Source organism: Pan paniscus, chromosome 1, assembly GCF_029289425.2.
Source record: "Pan paniscus chromosome 1, NHGRI_mPanPan1-v2.0_pri, whole genome shotgun sequence".
Lineage (NCBI taxonomy): Eukaryota > Metazoa > Chordata > Mammalia > Primates > Hominidae > Pan > Pan paniscus.
Genome location: NC_073249.2, coordinates 180,103,116 through 180,124,196, shown reverse-complemented (window position 1 = coordinate 180,124,196; position 21,081 = coordinate 180,103,116). Strand labels below are relative to the sequence as shown.

Genomic DNA, 21,081 nt, shown 5'->3' with positions numbered 1-21,081 from the left:
ACATTTGGTTGATGGGGGAAGGAATGCATGTGTCAGCAGTAAAGGAAATGTACCCTTGCTCAGGTGCCTATGCGACACCCATTTCCTAAATGAGCAGGATCTTGTTTTCTAGGAGCTATTTCACACTAACTAAATAACTTTCCGAAATATCTTGCTTCACCTTGTGACTAGACCACTTTAGGCAGAATTTCATGCTCTTACCACCTTACAAAAAGAAGCAACTGAACAAAAACAAACCACAAGTTTTCCCCTGATCTTTCCTCTGTTTCTCCCTGGTGATGAGTCAACTGGTGGCAGAAACTGTTAAGACATAAAGAAGGAGCTGTAATATTTCTAATTCAAAGTCTTGCTTGCTCGTATCTTTTAAAAAAGTTTTTTCGCCCATACCCTGCCTCATTCCCAGGAGTATCAAGAGTGGCATATACAAATACATTTAATTATAAAAAGAGAGACATCTGGTTTCTATGAGGCTCATTTCTAACTGCTTAGATGAGTGTGAAAGGTCCTGATCCTATGTTTAATTAGAACACCAACTCATTACACATTTATTATTATGATTTACTTTTCTTGTATAAATAATTGTTAACTTCTCTTGCCCCATCTTATTTCTACTCTAATAGTTACTGTATAGTAGTTCACTCAGTTTATTTAGGGAGCTAAAATATGAACATATGTAGTGAAAACTAGGTACTAAATGTTTGAAGAACTAATGGTAAGGAGAAATTGTATCTGGTTAGGATGTTTGGATGAGGTAGGACAAAGGAACTGATACCCTGCGATGACAGTTAAAAACAAAAAAGGCCTGAAAGTAAAGCCAAGATGAAATTTATGTATACGTGTGTACTAGTGTGTTCTGATATTTATTGTTAAAATGTGAACTGTGGCTGAAATTGCTACTACTTTCTAATAGAAACCACCTATTAGTTTTTTTGTGCTCAAAATTTACATCTGGCTCTTAAGTTTTTCTGTCTTCTCTAGGTGAGGTTTGAAAAAAATCTGCAGAAGCAGTTAGAAAACTCAACAAAAGCTTAGCTTATGATGCATTAAAACCTTAATATATTGTGACTTTATCTAGATAATATAAAACTATTAAGGAAGGAAAAATAAAGATATAAAGCATTACATCAAAAGCTGCCTTTACTGTGTGGTTCCAGTTCAAGTTCATTTTCTCTGAACCTCAGATCCTCCCAACTTCTCAAACATAATATGCATTTGAGATGGTAATTTAGTCACTTGGTCATAATCTTCCTGGCTTTTCTTTTATCTTAGCCCAGAGTTTAACACTCTAATCAGAGAATACTGTAACCACACTTTCTTTCCTGGAATATCAAAGCATATCATAGATTGCTGTCTTGACAGTATGTCTAGGAAGAACAAAAAAGGGGAAGGTACAAGGTGAAGGGAACTGGCTGAGGTTTAAATGGGCTATGAATACATAGAGATTGCAATACAAAAATAGGAAATAAATTTTAGATTAGACACCATTTTTAGATTATCTCTGCCTCTGTCCCCCATCATTAGTACAGATAACTTACTGTCTTAGTGTAAAAGTCATTTCCTTAGGGAAGCCTTCTTGATCTTATCATATCCTGTATTTGTCCTTTATAATACTTATCATACTCATGATGCATGACCTGTTCAATTATGTGTTAACGATTTTCTGACTGACAGGACTTTGAGCTCCACCACAATAGGGGTCACATGTCTGCCTTGCTCACTATGGTCCCCCCCAGCTCCTACTAAAGTGTTTGGCACAGGGTAGGTGCCTAAAAAAGTATTCATTTATTCACTAACATACTAATTTACTAATTGCTTTGTTTTGAAGTTTCAGCACATGAGAACAAAAGTAGCAGTAGATCAAAAGCACAGAGATGCTGCTGCATTTACTTTTACTTCAGGGTAAGCCTCCCATTATTTACCTTTATGCTTTGGATTTTTACTGTATCTGTTCTGTTGGTGACTTGATCCAAAGACTCTCTTTTCAGAGTGGCAGATCTATCACCCATCTTAAAGGGCAAAACAAAAACAAACAAACAAAGGGAAGATTAAAGGCAAACATTAAAACTTGAACACCTAGCACTTTTAAACAAATTCGTCAAACTTATTTAAAGGATCTCAGAACACTCTCAACAGAAATTGCAGAGGAGTGGGAGATGGGAGGAGAGAGGGAGAAAGGCCAGAGACGAAGTTGAAACTAGTGCTTCTAGCTGTTTCAGTCACAAACTTTAAGGCTTTGAAGGATAAAAGGTGGTAGAACTTTTACTCAAAATACCATGCTGAGCACGATGCTGCTCTAAGAAACAGTAGGACAGATGGATACTATTACCTATTTTCTCTGCTGGAGAAATATAAAGTAGGGGGAGCGGGCAGAGACAGTAAAGAGAGTTTAGGAGTGGTAAGTTTTCACAATAAGCCTTGAAAACTTTCAAGGCATAATACTCATCATCCAAAATTCTTAGCCAACCTAGTTTAGCTGAGTTCAAAAGGGCTTCGTAAAATAAAGCTCCTTTAATCTTCACAGCTTTGTAGTAAATTATACAACCCTGTAAAGCAGGAGGGGGAACAGGTCTTCCAACTCCACCCTTCAAAGCCAAGTCCGGGCAACTTGCCAAGGCTCCACTGTGGCAGAGCCAGTTCAAATGCTGCTTTCCATGAACCAGAGTTTGACTTTATTTGTGGGCTTACTTCCAGCTTTGGTGGTTACTTGAATTTATGGCACAATTTCCTGTATTTGGTTTCTATTTTTAAATATATGCCTGTGTCTTTGCTATATGAAATCTTTAAGGGTGGGGGCTGCAGTTATTAAAAAAAGAATCCATGTGGATCCCTGCACAAAGTTTATGTGAAACTGCACATTTTATTCACAACAATATGAAAATCAGTAAACCGTGCACAGTCGGCCAGCATCAGTGACTTAGTAGGTCAGTTTCCTTACATGTAAAATGAGGAGGTGAACTCAGTGACCTCTTAAGTTGGGGAGCTGATCTGACCTGATCTGTTTCCTGACATACGCAAAACGTTCCCCTTAATATATAGACAGCAGGATAAATATGAAAGCCAAGTTCAGGCTTAAAGAAATGATAAAAGATTTTTGGTTACTATCATTTTCATGGCTCCCACCCCTAATAACTTAAAAAAGGAAAGACCCAAAAGGCCCTCGGAAATACGTGCCAGCACTTCCCTACCAGATGGCGCACTGGTAACATGACAGTAGCCTTGTCATCTCTGCCAACAACTAGTGGTGAAGCCTTGGTAAGCGACTCGACCTCTCCGCATCTCCCTCTCCAAATCAGGACAAACACTGCCTGGCCATTCACATCACACAGCTAGTGTGAGGATTAAATGAGACACGGATTAAGCACAACACAAATGTGTAGCCTCTCAAATATGCCAGAAGGCTGTTCTCAAAAGGTGGTAGAATGTTATCCATGCACAGACAAAACACACTGCATGTCACAAAAGATCAGAAAAGGCTTACCATGCTGAAGGACAGGTTTGCTTTCTTTTCTACCTTGCTCATAGCAACCACATCGCTTTCTATCAGGTTGACTCTCTGGGTAAGATTACTGACTGTCTCGTTCATTCCCTCGAGTTTAAGATCATTCTGTCTCTGGTACCCCACTAGGGCACTGTTTACCTCCTCTAAAGAGTTGTGAAGGTACAGGATATCCTAGAGTGGAAATAAATAAAGTTATGGAATCCACTAAAGACGTAAATTAGACAAGCAGGCCAGCAGCACCGAACAACCATTACTATGTCAAGTACTGAAGTAAACTCCTTTTCCTGGTTTTGACCATCAATCGTCTGTCTTTGCTTTGTCCCTCGCACTCTAAATTGCTCCTTTTGGAATTGTTTGGCCTCAGCTAGACAGGAGGGGGAAAGAGGGAAGAGGACTACCTACATGATTCACTCTTTGGTCCCAGAAAGCTGAGAGCTTGGGAATTGATTTCCCCAATGTTTACCTCACCTGCTGGAGGAAAGGCTTGCTGGGTTATTAAATGAAAGGTCCATTAACCTAATTTGTCAGAACAAACCTACCTCAGGAACAATACCGATTACTGAATTGGCTCATGTAACAATACCATAACAAGTAGTGCATTGTTTAGTATAAGATTCAATTATTTTTACTGACATCCTCCAGTACTGATTGCTACTTTAAAAAGAATGATAACTATAGGTTTTAAAGGGCATTAAACTCAGGACAGGAATTCTTCTGAGTGAAGATTTCCTCTATTCTCTTTAATGTGATTCTGAACTCAAAGTCTTTTTTCCCCCTCTTGCCTTTTCGTCTTTAGACTTTAGAAAATCCTGATTTTCAAGGATATGCTTTCTAACATTCTTAGAATTTACTGTGGCTCAAAATAGCCATCACTCTGGATTACTTAGCTATCCATTCATCTTTAACCTGCCCAGATAGCTATTTTTTCATAAAGAGTTTCAGGATAATCTGCTCATTCTATGTCTTTCAAGATAAGAAAAGGAATTTACTCCACTGACTGACATGCAGGGAAAAACTGCAAAGTGCCAAAGAAGGGAAAGGACAGCAATATGGATCCCCGAGATACCAACACACATTCCTCTCTGCTCAGCTCCCAGGCAGGCAAATAAATACAGGATGCACCTGCTGAGACACCAAACACTAAGCCCAAACTATTTGGCTGCCTCTGCAGTGCACTGTGGTCACAGGGAGTTAAGCCAGAGATAAAAAGCACCTGTTTCAAATTCTCACTGTGGGTTTTATTGTCAAGTTCTGATGTGGCTGAAGGTGACGGAATGATCTGGTTGCTTCCAGGAGTCTCCTTCAAGAAGTGCTGATTCTGTTAAGAGGAAAGAAGTTTAGTGTAGGCAACAAGGAATTATTAGGTCTACTTAACTATCTGAGATTGTCCTAGAACATTCTAGCCTCCCCCAGAATGCATCCACAGATTAATCAGTAAGTATTGCCAGGGAATGTACAGGCTAACCAGTCCTGTGCTAGGTTCTGAGAGAACCCAGCTTGAGCATGCACTAGGCCAGCAGCACCAAGATTACATTAGGGAACTGAGATCCTCCTAGTCTATTTCTCAATCTCTTAAAGGAATGAACTCTCTAGAAACCATTTCTCCTTTGCCCCATTGCCTATGCTCCCAGAGAAACTATAGCATCACTGTAACTTTCCAGGGACCAACTCGGTCTCAACCTGGGACAGTGTCATTGTTTCCACTGGACTCAAGAGCTTTGACATTAAAAAGGCAGCCAGTCATGTAACCACTGGCTTGGGCATTTAGCATAACCACCAATCATGTGCATTATTAGTTTTTCCCTTATAGCATTATGCTAAGTAAGACTTATGTTTGAGGGTTATCTTTCCTTTCCCATTCCCTTCCCACTGCTCAAGTTTCTTTCCAGAGACTGAAGTATAACATGTTTATATACACTTTTCCTTTAGTGAGGAAAACTTTGCATGGCTTAACCCTTCAGAGCCCATAACTATGACTTATCTAGCACAAAGAATGACAGTAGGAGGATTACCATTGGCAGCTATGGAAATTTAAAAGAAGTAGATTTAATTATAACAGAATGCAACTGGTGAAAATAAGTTGTTTTCCTTGAAATCTGAAATCAACCCTGTTTTTATAAGAAAACCAAAAGGCAACAATAAAAAGGAGGAGAGAAGGAGGGGGGAATCCATGGTTCTAGAAGGCAGGAAATTTTTTAGTTAGGAAAAATTATTTTAGAAAATAGTGAATTACTTGAGAGCATAATCAAGATATTAAAATAATAAAAGAATTGCTGAATTAGAGGGGTCTTTGCTACTATGGGTCACACAGTTACTCAGCGGCAGTTAGAACCAGAACCAAGGGTCTTGACACCCAGATCAATGTTTTTTCCTCTGGGTTAGCCCCACTAAGTAACAGTGAGGTGTGCCAGTCCTGAAGAAAATGGAAAAAAACTCTCTTCTAGAGCTCTCTAATATAGCCCAGGTCTCCTTGGTACAAACTTCCCAATTTAAACTTGAAATTCTGAAGCTTGCAAAGAGCAGGTGGGGGTAGGAGGGCAGATCCAGAAATTGGCAGAGAGACTAGGGAACTTTCGTGTGCCTTGAATAGTCCTGATTTCAGATGAGTTACACATAACTCATCTCCCCAGCAAGATGGCAAGGGCTGCACCATCCTTTTTTTACTCTTCATAAATCCTTCACGGGGCTGTCACCCATTAAGTGATTGATTAAGGCCTCCAAATGACTTCAGACAGCTTACATCTGCAGCAGCACTAAGTGATCCAGAGATATTTGAAAACAATTCCTAGGCACTGGAGGGGTTTGCTTCTGTCAGTTATCTGTTGCTGCCTAACAAATTATCCCAAAGCTTTGTGGCTTAAAACAACAACAATTAAGTATTTCTCATGATTCTGTGGGTTGACTGGGCTCAGCTGGGGGTTGAGGGATGGGGGTGGTGCTGTTCCATGTGTTGTAGGCTGCATTTAACTGACAGCCTGGCTGGAGCTAGAACATGCTAGACAGCCTGCCTTTCATCCACGAGCACACGTTTCAGCATTTGGGAGTCTAAAAGCCTTGCTCAAATTCCTGATGCACAGAATAGTGAGAAATAATTACTTGTTTTAAGCCACAAACTTCTGGGGGTGCTTTGTTATGTAGTAATAAACAATGAGACACTTTTCCACTTCCTTTCCTTCTTTTCCATTTTCTGTCCTACCCATTCCATCCTCAGGAACTGTGTCTTATTACCTTACCTCCTCCAGTACTATGTTTGCAAAAGATTTGGCTTTTAATTCTATCTACCATAATTGCTTTATTAACAAATTGTAGAACAATCAATCTATACTGCTTATTAGATTTTTTTGAACAGATGCATAGCAGGGCCTTTTCAGATTAGTGGAAAGTTGGCATCATGACTCTTACACAAAAAAGGGTGAGCAGGAGCATGCTGACTTGCTGGGTCTCCTTACCATATCACTCTGCAGTAATTCCATCGTTTTCTTGTGTTCATCCACAGTTTTCTGTAGTGCTTCCACAGCAAGATGGACGCTGTTTAAAGTATTGCCAATGGAAGCTACACTCTGAATGGAAACATATAGGAAGGTGTAAAAAAGCTTTAAGAGACAACTGACATGCAATAAACTGTACATATTCAAAAATGTATAATTTGAATGTTTTGACACATAAACAATTGTGAAACCAGTACTACAATCAAGATAATAAACACTCATCACCTCTAAAAGTTTCCTCATGACTCTCTGTAATCACTCCCTCGCCGATCGTTCCCAGGCAACCACTGATCCACTTTCTGTCACAATAAATCAGTCTTCATTTTCTAGATTTTATATAAGTAGAACCAGTGAGCAAGTAGTGCTTTTTAAAGTGTGGCTGCTTCTACTCAGCAGAATTGGGATTCATCCATGTTGAGGCTACTTGGCAGGCTGCCGAGCAGCATTCCATTGTGTGGCTCTATCACAGTTTATCTCTCCCCCGCTCATGGACATTTAGGCTGTGTTCAATATTTGACTATTACAAATGAAGCTGCTATAAACATTCGTGTTCAGGTCTTCATGTGGACTTATAGTCATTCCCCTTTATCATATGCTTTCTAATCGCCATAATACCTAGCAGGTGAATGGCTGATCATATGGCAGGTCTATGCTTCACTTGTTAAAAAACTGCCCAACAATGTTCTAAAATGGTTATGCCATTTTACATTCCCACCAGCAGGGAATGAGAGTTCCTGTTACTCCATATCCTCACCAATCCTGTACCAATATTGGTACAGTCATTCTTTTCAACTTCAGCCATTCTAATGGAAGTGTATATTGTGATTTTAATTTACATTGCCCTAATGAAACACTGCCCTAATGAAAATCGGTGTTTCTGATTATTTCAAATATCTTCAAACTATGATTACATGTAGTGTATACTGAGATAATTAACAGGACTCTTTCTCTCTCTATCAATCAAACAAGTAATTTTCTTAATTTAAATGATTTTTCCTAGAGGAAAACCAAATCTTCCCTAAAGAAAAAATATTAGTTTATAAATCTGGAACCCAGGGATAAGGTTCTCTCACAAACTGCCTCTGTCAATCTCTGCTGTGGGAAGGCAGATGGCCAAGCTAACACAGTAGACTGCCACTTGTTAGGAGCAAAGGACACTTCGAGCAAAAGTGGGAGGGAACCATATCTGGCTTTGGGAAACTCAATACTGCAGAGATGAAAAAAAAGTAGAATCCTGTCAGCAACCATTGAATAGGGATATGAGTAGTGGCTTACTTTGCTTTCATTAGCCCTAAAAAGCCCAAGTGGACAGGGAACTTGGAGATATAATTCAGAAGCCATGTTTTAAAAAAGGCCTGTCTTAAGGGAACATCTAAAAGGGTGTTACTATTCAGTGAGTTTTGGCCTTTTCAAGACACGCTGACAGTTTTACAGTGCCACATTAGTATTTTTAACCAAGGTCATTTTTATTACACTGATATCCAAGAATCCAAGAGAACACGAGATGACGTTAAAAAAAATTACATGAGATACAATAAAGTTAGGTATTTGGCATGACCTACCACTTCAAAACTGAGCCACTTGAAAGAAACAGTGCCTGGCATGATAAACACACAGATTTGCAAAGAGACAACACACTGGGTAAAAGTATCTAAGCTGGTTTGCTATCTATGTAAGCTCTGTTGCTATCTATGTAAGCTCTGAATGCCTGTTGCAAAAGCTACAGGCATTCAAAGACACCTACTGTTTGTGAATCCAATCCTCACTGGCTGGATGTATGAACCCATTGGGATGCCAGAAGATAGTAAGCTCTTGTTTAAGGATTTTTTCTTTTTCTTTTCTTTTTTCCCCTAAGGAAGCAGCTGACAGAGCCATGTGAACTCTGGAGCAAAACTCTGAAACTAGTATTCCCATCAACAGCAAAGTGCCTGGTACATACTGGAGGAAGTTCCACAAATGTTTATTGAATGAATAAATTCAAGAATAAACCAGTTTCCTTTTCTGGTACCAAAACAGAGATATAGACCAATGGAACAGAACAGAGCCCTCAGAAATAATACCACACATCTACAACCATCTGATCTTTGACAAACCTGACAAAAACAAAAAATGGGAAAGGATTCCCTATTTAATAAATGGTGCTGGGAAAACTGGCTAGCCATATGTAGAAAGCTGAAACTGGATCCCTTCCTTACACCTTATACAAAAATTAATTCAAGATGGATTAAATACTTAAATGTTAGACCTAAAACCATAAAAACCCTAGAAGAAAACCTAGGCAATACCATTCAGGACATAGGCATGGGCAAGGACTTCACGTCTAAAACACCAAAAGCAATGGCAACAAAAGCCGAAATTGACAAATGGGATCTAACTAAACTAAAGAGCTTCTGCACAGCAAAAGAAACTACCATCAGAGTGAACAGGCAACCTACAGAATGGAAGAAAATTTTTGCAATCTCCTCATCTGACAAAGGGCTAATATCCAGAATCTACAAAGAACTTAAACAAATTTACAAGAAAAAAACAAATAACCCCATCAAAAAGTGGGTGAAGGATACGAACAGACACTTCTCAAAAGAAGACATTTATGCAGCCAACAGACACATGAAAAAATGCTCATCATCACTGGCCATCAGAGAAATGCAAATCAAAACCACAATGAGATACCATCTCACACCAGTTAGAATGGTGATCATTAAAAATCAGGAAACAACAAGTGCTGGAGAGGATGTGGAGAAATAGGAACACTTTTACACTGTTGGTGGGACTGTAAACTACTTCAACCATTGTGGAAGACAGTGTGGAGATTCCTCAAGGATCTAGAACTAGAAATACCATTTGACCCAGCCATCTCGTTACTGGGTATATACCCAAAGGATTATAAATCATGTTGCTATAAAGACACATGCACACTTATGTTTATTGCGGCACTATTCACAATAGCAAAGACTTGGAACCAACCCAAATGTCCAACAATGATAGACTAGATTAAGAAAACATGGCAGATATACACCATGGAATACTATGCAGCCATAAAAAATGATGAGTTCATGTTCTTTGTAGGGACATGGATGAAGCTGGAAACCATCATTCTCAGCAAACTATTGCAAGGACAAAAAACCAAACACTGCATGTTCTCACTCATAGGTGGGAATTGAACAATGAGAACACTTGGACACAGGAAGGGGAACATCACACACTGGGGCCTGTTTTGGGGTGGGGGGAGGGATAGCATTAGGAGATATACCTAATGTAAATGATGAGTTAATGGGTGCAGCACACCAACATGGCACATATATACATATGTAACAAACCTGCACGTTGTGCACATGTACCCTAGAACTTAAAGTATAATAAAAAAAGAATAAACCAGTTTCCTTTTCTAATGCAAGACTGTGAGAGCTGCTTCTGTACTAATGGCTACAGAAGCCTATCATTTCCTGAATTGGCCCTAGGAACAATGGCAAGAATCTGGCCTCATCAGAGTTGTCCCTACCCCCTTTTTTCCCCCCCGAATTTGTAAGTAGATGGCCACATTGGACAAGTAGCAAATTATGGAGACTGAGCACACACAGATGGTGTGGCTATAAAATAGCAAATTTTGTCTTCGCTTATGGCTTAGAAATTTCTTGCTCCTTTGTGGAAAGAATTCATATGCTCATAGACCCTGGCACATAATCTGACCAAACTTATTACATATTTTTATAATTCAAAGATCCTAGATTTGATATCCACCGTTTGGGGAATCCCCTCTTCCATTTCCTGTGTCAGGGGATGATGTTCTTTATGTTCGAATTAGGCACCTCTTCTGCCTTCCTACCCCTATCCACTCTTCCCGTCCATCTCTAAGGATCCCTGAGTACTATTCATCTGGTTGGTCACAGCTCACTGTAGCCTCAACCTCCCAGGCTCAAGTGATCTTCCTACTTCAGCCTCCCATGTAGCTGGGACTACAGTTGTGTGCCACCATGCCCAGCTAACTTTAAAATTTTTTGTAAAGACGAGGTCTCCCTATGTTGCCCAGGCTGGTCTGTAATTCCTGGGTTCAAGTGATCCTCCTGGCTCAGCCTCCCAAAACGTTGGGATTACAGTCATGAGCTACCATGCCCAGCCTCCAAAGTGATTTTTACCAATTAATACTCCTAGCAGGAGCAGGAGTGTTTGAAAATTTCCTTCGTTCCACATATCCTTGCCAACACTTGTTTCCTGAATTTTTAATTTTTGCATTTCCCCAGGTCATCTTTTTTTTTTTTTTAAACTTTCTTAATTATGGAAAGTAACAGAGATTTAGGGTAACTATCATGTACAATTGGTCTGCTTTGATGAAGATATTGTGAGTGGTGAACTGAAAAAGCAAGCTGAAAAGCGAACCCATATATGCTAACACAAGAGTGCCAGCAGAGCAATTCTGGGACTCAAAGAGCCAAATAAAAAGGTATGAACCCATATAAATCACAGCTGAGGTAACCTGTTGCAAATTAAAGGCCTAACTAACCAGACCAAAACAAAATTGTTCTGAATTCTTTAGGACACAATGATACACTCCATTACTGCCCTCTTGGAGCAGCTGATTTCAAATGCTAGGCTTTCAATGAAAACTTATAAGAAGCTAGAATTATGGCAAATAGTACCCACACATGGCACCTACTTTCTGAAGTCTCTGTACCCACACATGGCACCTACCTTCTGAAGTCCCTCTACAGTGGTAGGCAGGCTAATCAAGTCTGCAGCTGACTTAACATTGGCTTTGAGGTGGTTCACTGCAGAAGTCAACAGAGAAATCTGAACAAAAAAGAGTAACAAACAATGAAAACAAATGAGAATTTGTAGAGGACACGTTACCTTCACAAACTCTATGGTTGGTGATGTCAAGATAGTCTAGGATTTTATGTGTTTCTGCAACCCTGTCAGCTCACAGAAGTAAAGGAGACAGTACTTTGGATAGAGTTGGGATCTGGGAGGCAACAATAATACCCCTTCTTTCCCTGCCCAATTTGAACACTAGTGTCAGAGTGAAGGCAAGTGTTATTCTTTACCCTGTCCTGGCAGCACAAGATCCCAAAATCTTAAATTACTCAAAAGATGCTGTAATTATCACACACTCCTTCAACAATTGGACAGGAAGAAAGCTAATGATGAAGGATCACTTCAAAATTTCATTTTGGTAAAATGTAACACCTCAGTAATTTACCAAACTTTTGTTCCTGCCCAAGTGGGAACATATAAAATAAAAGCCCATCTCACAGAATACAGTCTACAGGAACTGCACTCTGACAATTTGAACAGCACTTTCAACTACTTGGGGATTTGGTTTTGGTTTAAAAATGTGACTAATATTTCAAACTCAATAGCTCAACCAGAGCACTACTTTGTATCCTGAAGGGGCTCAATAAATACTCACTGACTCACTGACTGATGCAATGTATGTATTAAAATAGGAATTTAATCAAAATAAAATGGGGCTTCCGTTCTGCTATTTAGGCATAGAATTCTAAACATCTAGACTTCGCTCTTGAATGGGAACTGGGGGAACCTGTGTAATAGTTTCAGGCCGCAGAGACAATATTCTAAAAGCTTTGCAGTTTGGCTCGAAACACTTGAAAGATTCTTAGTTCTAAACCGCTTTCCTATTCTAAATTCTAGGATGAGAACACAGATCTACCAATAGCAATTATATTCAGAGTGGCCTCATAGAGTACCCACCAGTTTCTGGGCACTTGTTATGGGCCAAGCACAGTGGTAGGCACTGTGGGGTGTAAGACAAAACAGAACCTGATTCCCTACTCATTCCTTCAGCAAATGTTTGGCATCTCTGTGCCAGACACTGCTGCAGTCATTGTGGAGACAGCAGAGAGGCAAACAAGACCATGAAGCTCTCCTCTCATGGAGCATACATCCTAGTAAAAGGTGACAGAAAAACAAAGAAAAGAAATCAGATTGTAATAGAATTTTTTCCTCTCTCTCTTTTTTTTTTTTGAGACAGTCTTGCTCTGTTGCCCAGGCTGTAGTACAGTGCAGTGATCTTGGCTCACCGCAGCCTCTGCCTCCTGGGTTCAAGTGATTCTCGTGCCTCAGCCTCCTGAGTAGCCGGGATTACAGATGCATGCCCCTACGCCTGGCAAATTTTTGCATTTTTAGTAGAGATAGGGGTTTCGCCATGTTGGCCAGGCTGGTCTTGAACTCCTGGCCTTAAGTGATCCACCTGCCTTGGTCTCCCAAAGTTCTGGGATTACAGGCATGAGCCACCATGTCCGGCTATGCAAAGAATTTAATTTAAACAAAGCTCCCTGAGTAAGTAGTAGTAGCTTGGTCTGAGACAGGGAGTCTGGTAAGGAGCCTGGGAACTCGGGAACTCAAGTTCTGTTTTCCCTCTTTTCTTTTAGAAGGCAAAAGTTCAGAGGCTTAAGATGAATTTTCAGCCACTCACTAATAAAACAAATACTACTGGACCCTATTATTCACCACTGGTGAACAACACAGATGTCAGGGATCCTGTGGTGTTTACATTTTAGTGCAAGCAGACAGACACTTTTATATAGAAAAATATCAGATAGTGGGAAGCACTAGAAAAAAATTAAAATAAAGTAACTTGACAGGAGTGACTGGGTAGCAACTTTTAGACCGATCGGTCTGAGGAGGCCTCTGTAAGGAGATAAAATTTAAACTGAGATCTAAATAGTAAGAAAGAATTAATCATATGAAGATTGGATGAAGCCTATTTCAGGGAAGAGGGAACTGCTAGACCAAAAGTCCCAGTACAGGAAAGAGCTTGGCATATTCAGAGAACAGAAGTTTAGGTGGCAGGATCTCATAATGTGTGTGTGTATGTGAGAGAGACAGAGAGACAAAGTAGGTGGTGAGGCCAGTTGTGCAGTAAAGTGCCAGAACAGACAGGACTCTGTAAACCAGAACAAGCACATGGGTTTTACTTGAGGTGTGATAGGCAGGGGTGTGTAAGCAGGATAATTACATGAATGGAGACACCTTGGAGGAAGACTACTATGGCTGTCAGTAGAAATGGAGAGACCAGTAAGAAGGCGATCTGTGTAGTCTCGGCAAGAGATAATGGTGGTTTAGACTTGAGTGGTAGTAGAGGTAGTAGCAGAAGTAGAGATGATACGATTTGCTGGGACTGGGTGTTAACAGTGGGGAAGATAGAAAAATTAAGGGAAACTCTTAGGTCTCTCACCTCAAGGAGCTTTCAATATAACTGAGAGACAAGGCAAGAGTACATTAAAGAAATAATTAAGCATTAAACGTGATACTGAATAAAGTTCTGAGAAAAGGATATCAATGCAAGCTGAAAGAAACAGGCTTCGCTGAAGTAGGACTCAAATTGGACTCTGACAGAGAAGTTAGAATTTTATACATAAAAACCAAGCAGGCATTCTTTCTAGGTTAGAAGGGTGAGGGTGGCATCGGGGGATAGGGAACACAGTATGAATAGGCTCAGGAGTACTTTCTTTTCATAGCACTTCTCAAAGTGACAATGATTTGTTTAGGTGGTTATTTGATTGAGGTTTCTCTCTTCCACAAGACTATAAGCTCCACATGATCAAGGACCATGTCTGTTTTACTTTCCACAATACCCGTGATACAAAGACTGGCATTTGTTGAATGAATGGCTGAGAATTAACACTCTGTGTCTGGGATGGACATTGAGAAGGCTAGTCTAAGCAGAGTAGAAGACAGAGGCCGGGGGGTAGGAGATAAGGCTAGATAAGTAGTGAATTTATTCTTTTCATCAGTAACTGGGTATAATAATAATAACAACAACAACTATTTAACAACTATCTTATAAGGATGTGTGATGGTTTCAAAATATGTCTACAAATTCTTTGATAGTCTTCTTCCCTTCAAGAGGTGAAACCTACTTCCCCTTCCCTAGAGTGTAGCCTGACATAAGTAACTTGCTTCTACAGAACAGAATAAAGTGGAAGTGACAACTGGCAACTTTAGAAATTAGGTCACAAAAGGTCCTATGCCTTCTTCTTTGCTCTCCTTGGATTAGTCACTCTGGGGAAGGGAGCTGCCATGCTGTGAGGACACTCGAGTAGCCCCAGAATGACAAGTCCATGTTGGGAGGAACTGAGGCCTCCTACCAAAAGCCATGTGAGTGAGGAACCTCCAGCCCCAGTCAGACCTCCAGGTTATAAAGACCTGGATGACATCTTAATTGCAACCTTAGAGATCTTGGCCAGAATCAGTCTGCTAAGCTGCTCCCAAATTCCTGACATATAGAAACCGTAAGATACTAAATGACTGTTGTTTTAGGCCACTAAGTTTTGGGGTAATTTGTAACCAAGGAACAGATGATCAATACAGGCTATGAGAATTAAATGAGACATATAATCAAAGCTCTTAGCATAGTACCTGGTACAGATGAAATATCAAATAAGTGACAGTTCTTTAATAGTGAAATTAATAAGCACTAAAACATGCAATTCTCCATAAGGACTCCAGAATAACCAGACTAATCATCAACATTGTAACTCTGTTCATTTAAAAACAAGATGGGTGAGAAACCTCAGTCCACAGAGATACTCTCAGCAAACCATAAACTTCCTAAGAGAAGCAATTACATTAAGGAGGTTTTCACTCATGCCTTTAAAAAGATATGAATGATATCCAGGTTTGAAAAGGACATATAGAAACAGGCATTTTCATGCTCTGCTTATGGGAGTATAAATTAGAGAAGACTTATAAGAAGTTTATCTAGGAATATCCATCAAAATTTGAAATGTTTATATTCTTTATTTTAGCAATTTCATGTCTAGAAATCTTATAAAATAGCTCATGTACATGATATATTTTTTAAAATAATTTTTCCTTATTTGTAACAGCAAAATACTAGAAACAATTTAAATGTATATCACTAAGAATGTGCATATATTCAGTGGAAAAGCAAGCTGCAGAACATATATTGAATGACCTTATTTATTTACAAATACACACGCATGTTAACCCATAGGCTAATTCATACTAAAAACTATTATGATTTTGTAAATAGAGAACTAGGAGGATGCAGCCCACATTACTGACTGGACACCTATGGGAGCATGAGAGAGAGAGAGAGAGAGAGACCTATGGGAGCATGAGAGAGAGAGAGAGAGAGAGAGAGAGAGAGAGAGAGAGAGAGCGCGCGCATGTGAGATGGGAGCACAGAGATGGGAATTGAAGGAAAATTTTCATAGGATTTCTGTATGTGTTTTATAGTTTAAACCTTATATAAGAATCCACTCACAAATTACTTAAGAAATTTTTAAAAAGACAAAAGATGAGAAAGAAATACACACACAGGAAAAAGACGCCACATAACTTTGCAAAGGGTTTGATGGGTTTTCTTGGCTGACCCTTTCTTCCATGCCCTCACGGGGCTTTCCGAGACCACTGTAACATGCCCAATCATAAAATGCTAGGAAGGGTTCCTGCCCCAGGTATGTTTTCCTTAGTGCCCCAAAGTATGTACACAGTTGGTTCAAGATCAGTTTGAAGGGCAAGACTATAGTTATTCCTAATACTCTATCAATTATGTGGTTACCTTTCAGCCACCTGAGGGGACAAATGCCTTCCTCCACTGACAACTGGCCAGATCCTAAAGGAAGAAGCTGTTCTTTGGGTAAAAACTCTTCTTCCAGGTACTGAAAGTTCCAACCTCCTGAGGCTATGGCAGAGTGCATGGCTAATCAGAAGTATCTCGGGAATGGTAGTGGTCTCACAAAAAGCCAGTGTGACTGGTTGGCAGCTGCCGTTTCACCCAAAGTTAAGAAGCAGCTGAAAGCCAATGCCAGCAGGATCGAGTGAGGTGCTGCTGCACTTTTCTCTGTGCTGCAAACACTCTATGCCTAGTGTATCAGCTGCCTCACTGCAAAAGCATGCTCTGGAGAGCTGACCATTAACTTTCCAGGTACCAAACATCACTTAGGTCTTCTTACTCATAAAACCTGGATCACCCACTGTTCCCTAGGACTTGGCTATTTAACCCATAAATTACAAAGCTGGATTCCGTCTTCTAGCATTTCTCTCTTCAGTAAAATAATGCCAACATCTGTGGAAAGCTATAGCAAAGCTTATATATGTAACTAAAATGGAGATGAGGCACCCTCCCATTACCTTCTCTGGAATTGCTCTGGCCTCTAACAGATGCATTCTAGAATGTCAGATCAGATTCAGGCATTAGAAAAGTCACACTTTGGAATTCAGAGTCTAAAAAGTTGAATTAAATAGAACCCATTAAGAAAAATCCATATTCCAGCCAAAAGATGAGTCATGACTTTTATGCATATTACATGACTTTTCATTAGAAAAATTAAAAATAGCTACAGTAGACCGTTTGCTTAATACATCATTTTATACTATAAAGTTGGAAATGCTGCTTTTTTGCTTTGGGGTTGAAGTTAAGTGTCCTTTAAATAGTAAAGAAAAAGTTATTAAAACAGACAATCATCAATAATGAGTGATTATTAGTCCTAGCAGGGACTCAGCATCATATCCTTTCAGCTTTATCTACTGAGCACCTACTGAATCCTACAGGGGCTACCAAGATGTAACGCAGCATGGGAAGCTGGAAAGAAGAGAGGCTTCCAGGACTTGAATATTTTACTTTTAGTATTGCTACACAGCTGAGTGACTGTGGACAAGCTACTTAACTTCTTTGAACCTCAGTGTTCTTAACTGTAAAATGGAGAGAACATCTCCTACTTCATAGGACTGTAGAAGCCAAGAAAGGAGATCACATGTGCAGTGCACCTAATAATGGCTGGCACAAAGAAAGCATTTAATGAATGGCAGTTATCGTCAATACCATCATCGTTATCATCATCATTGCCATCGTTTTCTTTATCATCATGCTTAAGGCTTAGAGTACAGTGTACACCTTTCTAGTGCAATTAGAAGTATATGCAAATAAGCATCACATAAGGTATTTGGACTGAGTGCTAAAAGAGAGCTACACAGAGTACTATAGGAGAAGGGCACTCAAGGTCCTTCTTGATACGGCTCTTGCTGACTTACTTATCTCTGGCCTTTTTTACCAAACCATACTGTAGCTATAATGAGTGACTAAAATTCCCTGAACACACCATGTTTTCATTCATCTATACTTTTGCACATATAGTCAATTCTCATTATTAGTGGTAGTTATGTTCTAGAAAACTTGCAACAAACATTCAATTAGTGAATATTGAACAACTGTTCCTTGGGGAAACACAGGTTAGGTTCCTGTGAGTCCTCTGCTCATACTTTTTTTTTTTTTTGAGACAGAGTCTTGCTCTTGTCGCCCAGGCTGGAGTGCAATGGCACGATCTCAGCTCACTGCAACCTCTGCCTCCCGGGTTCAAGTGATTCTCCTGCTTTAGCCTCCCAGGTAGCTGGGATTACAGGTGCTCGCCACCACGCCTGGCTAATTTTTGTATTTTTAGTAGAGACAGGGTTTCACCATGTTGGCCAGGCTGGTCTCGAACTCCTGACCTCGTGATCCACCCACCTCGGCCTCCCAAAGTGCTGGGATTATAGGCATAAGCCACTGTGCCCGGCCTGCTCAATTTTTTTAAACTGATCAATACAATACATAACCTTGTTGTATATGTATTTCTGTTTAAAGACATCTTATTTAATGCATATTGTTGACTCATTAGCATTGAACCCACAGCCAGCAGAACCATAACCCATGCCTGAAAGAAGCCTATCTAACACATGTATTTTTTCCATAGGGAACATCACAGTCTCCCTGCACTTTGGAACAATAGACAACACGTTAGCACTATGGCTGAGGGACATTTTTGAACATGGAAATCACCAAAAACAGCACAAAAATATAAAAAATATGGCATTAAATATATTGTGAAAAAGACACTGTTTACAGTATGAGAGCTGAACCAAGAAGGCAGCATGTCACCTTGTTCAAACTCAGCTGTAAATATGCATGCTGGGTGACTCAAATTCCTTGCTGCTCTGCATGTGTTGATGAATGACTGCAAAAGTGCCACAAGTATAGATTTTGAGATTACAAATAAATTTACCAAGTACAGAATTGATAAATTATGAGGATCAACTGCACTAATGTTCTACCAAAATATTCTTCTCTCTTTCTGTAGAATTCAGCTGGCCAACTCCTATTTGCCCTTCAGGACTCAGTTCAAGATCTCTAGGAAATCTCACCTGGCTCCAATCTAGGTGAGATACATACTTAAAAATGCCCTCACAATACTCATTTGGACCTATTTCTTTTTGCTTATCAGGCTGCTTTACAACTGTTTACTTTTCTATTTCTTCCATCTGATTATAAGATCCTTGAGGGAACTGGGCGCAGTGGCTCACATGTGTAATCCCAGCACTTTGGGAGGCTAAGGTGGGAGGATCACTTGATCGCAGGAGTTTGCAACTAGCCAGGAAATAGTGAGACCCTGTCTCTATAAAAAAAAAAAAGAGAGAGAGAAAGAGAAAGAAAAAAAATTAGCCAGACATGGTGGTGCGTGCCTGTAGTCCCAGCTACTCCAGAGACTGAGGTGGGAGGATCACTCGAGCCTGGGAGGTCGAGGCTGCACACTGAGCTGTGATTGCATCACTGCACCCCAGCCTGGGTGACACAGTGAGATTGTGTCTCAAAAAAAAAAAAAAAAAAAAGGTCAGAGAGCTTGTTTGCCCATTCTGTTCTGCCATGTGAGGACACAGCAAGAAAGTGCCATGTATGAAATAATGAGCCTCCACCAGATACCAAATCTGCTGGTGCCTTATCTTGGACTTCCCAGCCCCTGTTGTTTTTAAGTTACGTAGTCTACGATATTTTGTTATAGCAGCCCGAATAGACTTAGACAGAATCCAAAGCCTAGCTCCATAAAAGCAGCTAGGTAATTGTTGAATAATGTCTTCAAGGAAGGAGACTCCCTATAACAGTCAAGAGGGAATGAGTATAAAACCAGAGGTTTCATGAATAAAACAGAAAAGTAAATTAGATTTCAACTACTAATTTAAAGCTTTTTCAAGGGAAGATTTGATTTTAACTTTTTTTTTTTTCAAACTAATGGCTTTTTTTTCAGATTATATTAACTTCAACTTACATTGTGATAAGAACAGTTCTCGTTAAGTGATATAATAACGCTTCTTGTTTGAGCCAGTTTGAATTGCTTCTAAAACAACTGCCACTAAAAGCATCTTAAGTGACAGTTATGTTTAGATATGGAAACATAGTTAAATATTACTTTAATTTTTCTACCTACTTTGGTTTAGGACAGATGCCTCTGACTTCAACAGACCATCAGAGATGTGTAACATTAATTTTAGAAAACCACTCAGACAGAGAGTGCTGAGCTCCCTTAGGAAACAACACAAGTCTCTGCTTTCCCATCACCAATGCTCTGGGCCTGCGCTCATGGTGAAGTCCTCTGTTATCAGGCTGGCTTCATAAGTCAGTCCCAGCATCTTTGAAGGCATATTGATGCTGAAATGGAAAGGGTTTCACTGCAATCTCTTCCGTTTCATAGATGAAGCCCTAGGACAGAAGCAAACTTTCCTATTTATAGCAGGTTCTTGAATAATATTTTGTCCAATGTCATTTGGTTATAACGTTGATGGGAAAAAAATCTGACTCCTGGCTGGGGCCACTGTCTGTTTGCATGTTCTCCTCATGTTGGCATGGGTTTTCTCCAGGTACTCCCACATCACAAAACCGTGCATGTTAGGTTAGTTGGCATGTGTAAACAGTCCCAGTCTGAGTGTGAGTGTGTGTACGAGTAAGCCCTGCGATGGGGGTGGCGTCCTGTCCAGGGCTGTTTCCTGTTTTGTACCCTAAGCAGGATAGGCTCTGGCCACTCATGACCCGACCCTGCACTGAAATAAACGGATAAATATTTTACTTGCTTTTATTCATCTTTTGTAAATGTATGTATCGCTCACTTTTATTTCAATGTTGAATACTAGATGTGTTTTGGTCTTTATCTGGAAGTGTAGTGATTCTTTTTTGTGGCCAGAAATGTGCCCTAGGAATTTAACTTTTTTTTTCTTTTTTTTGAGACAGGGTCTTGCTCTGTTGCCCAGGCTAGAGTGCAGTGACACGATTACAGCTCACTGCAGCTTCAAACTCAAAGGCTCAAG

The 21,081-nt window shown here is 39.9% G+C and overlaps 1 protein-coding gene across 2 annotated transcripts in view; it reads right to left on the bottom strand.

The window, feature by feature from the left end:
- The window catches only part of EFCAB14 (EF-hand calcium binding domain 14), a 44,583-nt gene that overhangs the window by 9,677 nt on the left and 13,825 nt on the right, over positions 1-21,081 (bottom strand). The window contains exons 4-8 of one of the 2 annotated variants that reach the window (XM_034964441.3): positions 11,674-11,772; positions 6,949-7,059; positions 4,713-4,817; positions 3,479-3,670; positions 1,920-2,006 (exon numbers count right to left, since the gene is read on the bottom strand). In XM_034964441.3, the coding sequence (XP_034820332.1) occupies positions 1,920-2,006; positions 3,479-3,670; positions 4,713-4,817; positions 6,949-7,059; positions 11,674-11,772 (594 nt within the window). The remainder of the gene's footprint in view (positions 1-1,919; positions 2,007-3,478; positions 3,671-4,712; positions 4,818-6,948; positions 7,060-11,673; positions 11,773-21,081) is intronic. The other variant, XM_014345002.4, reaches the window with a different exon arrangement.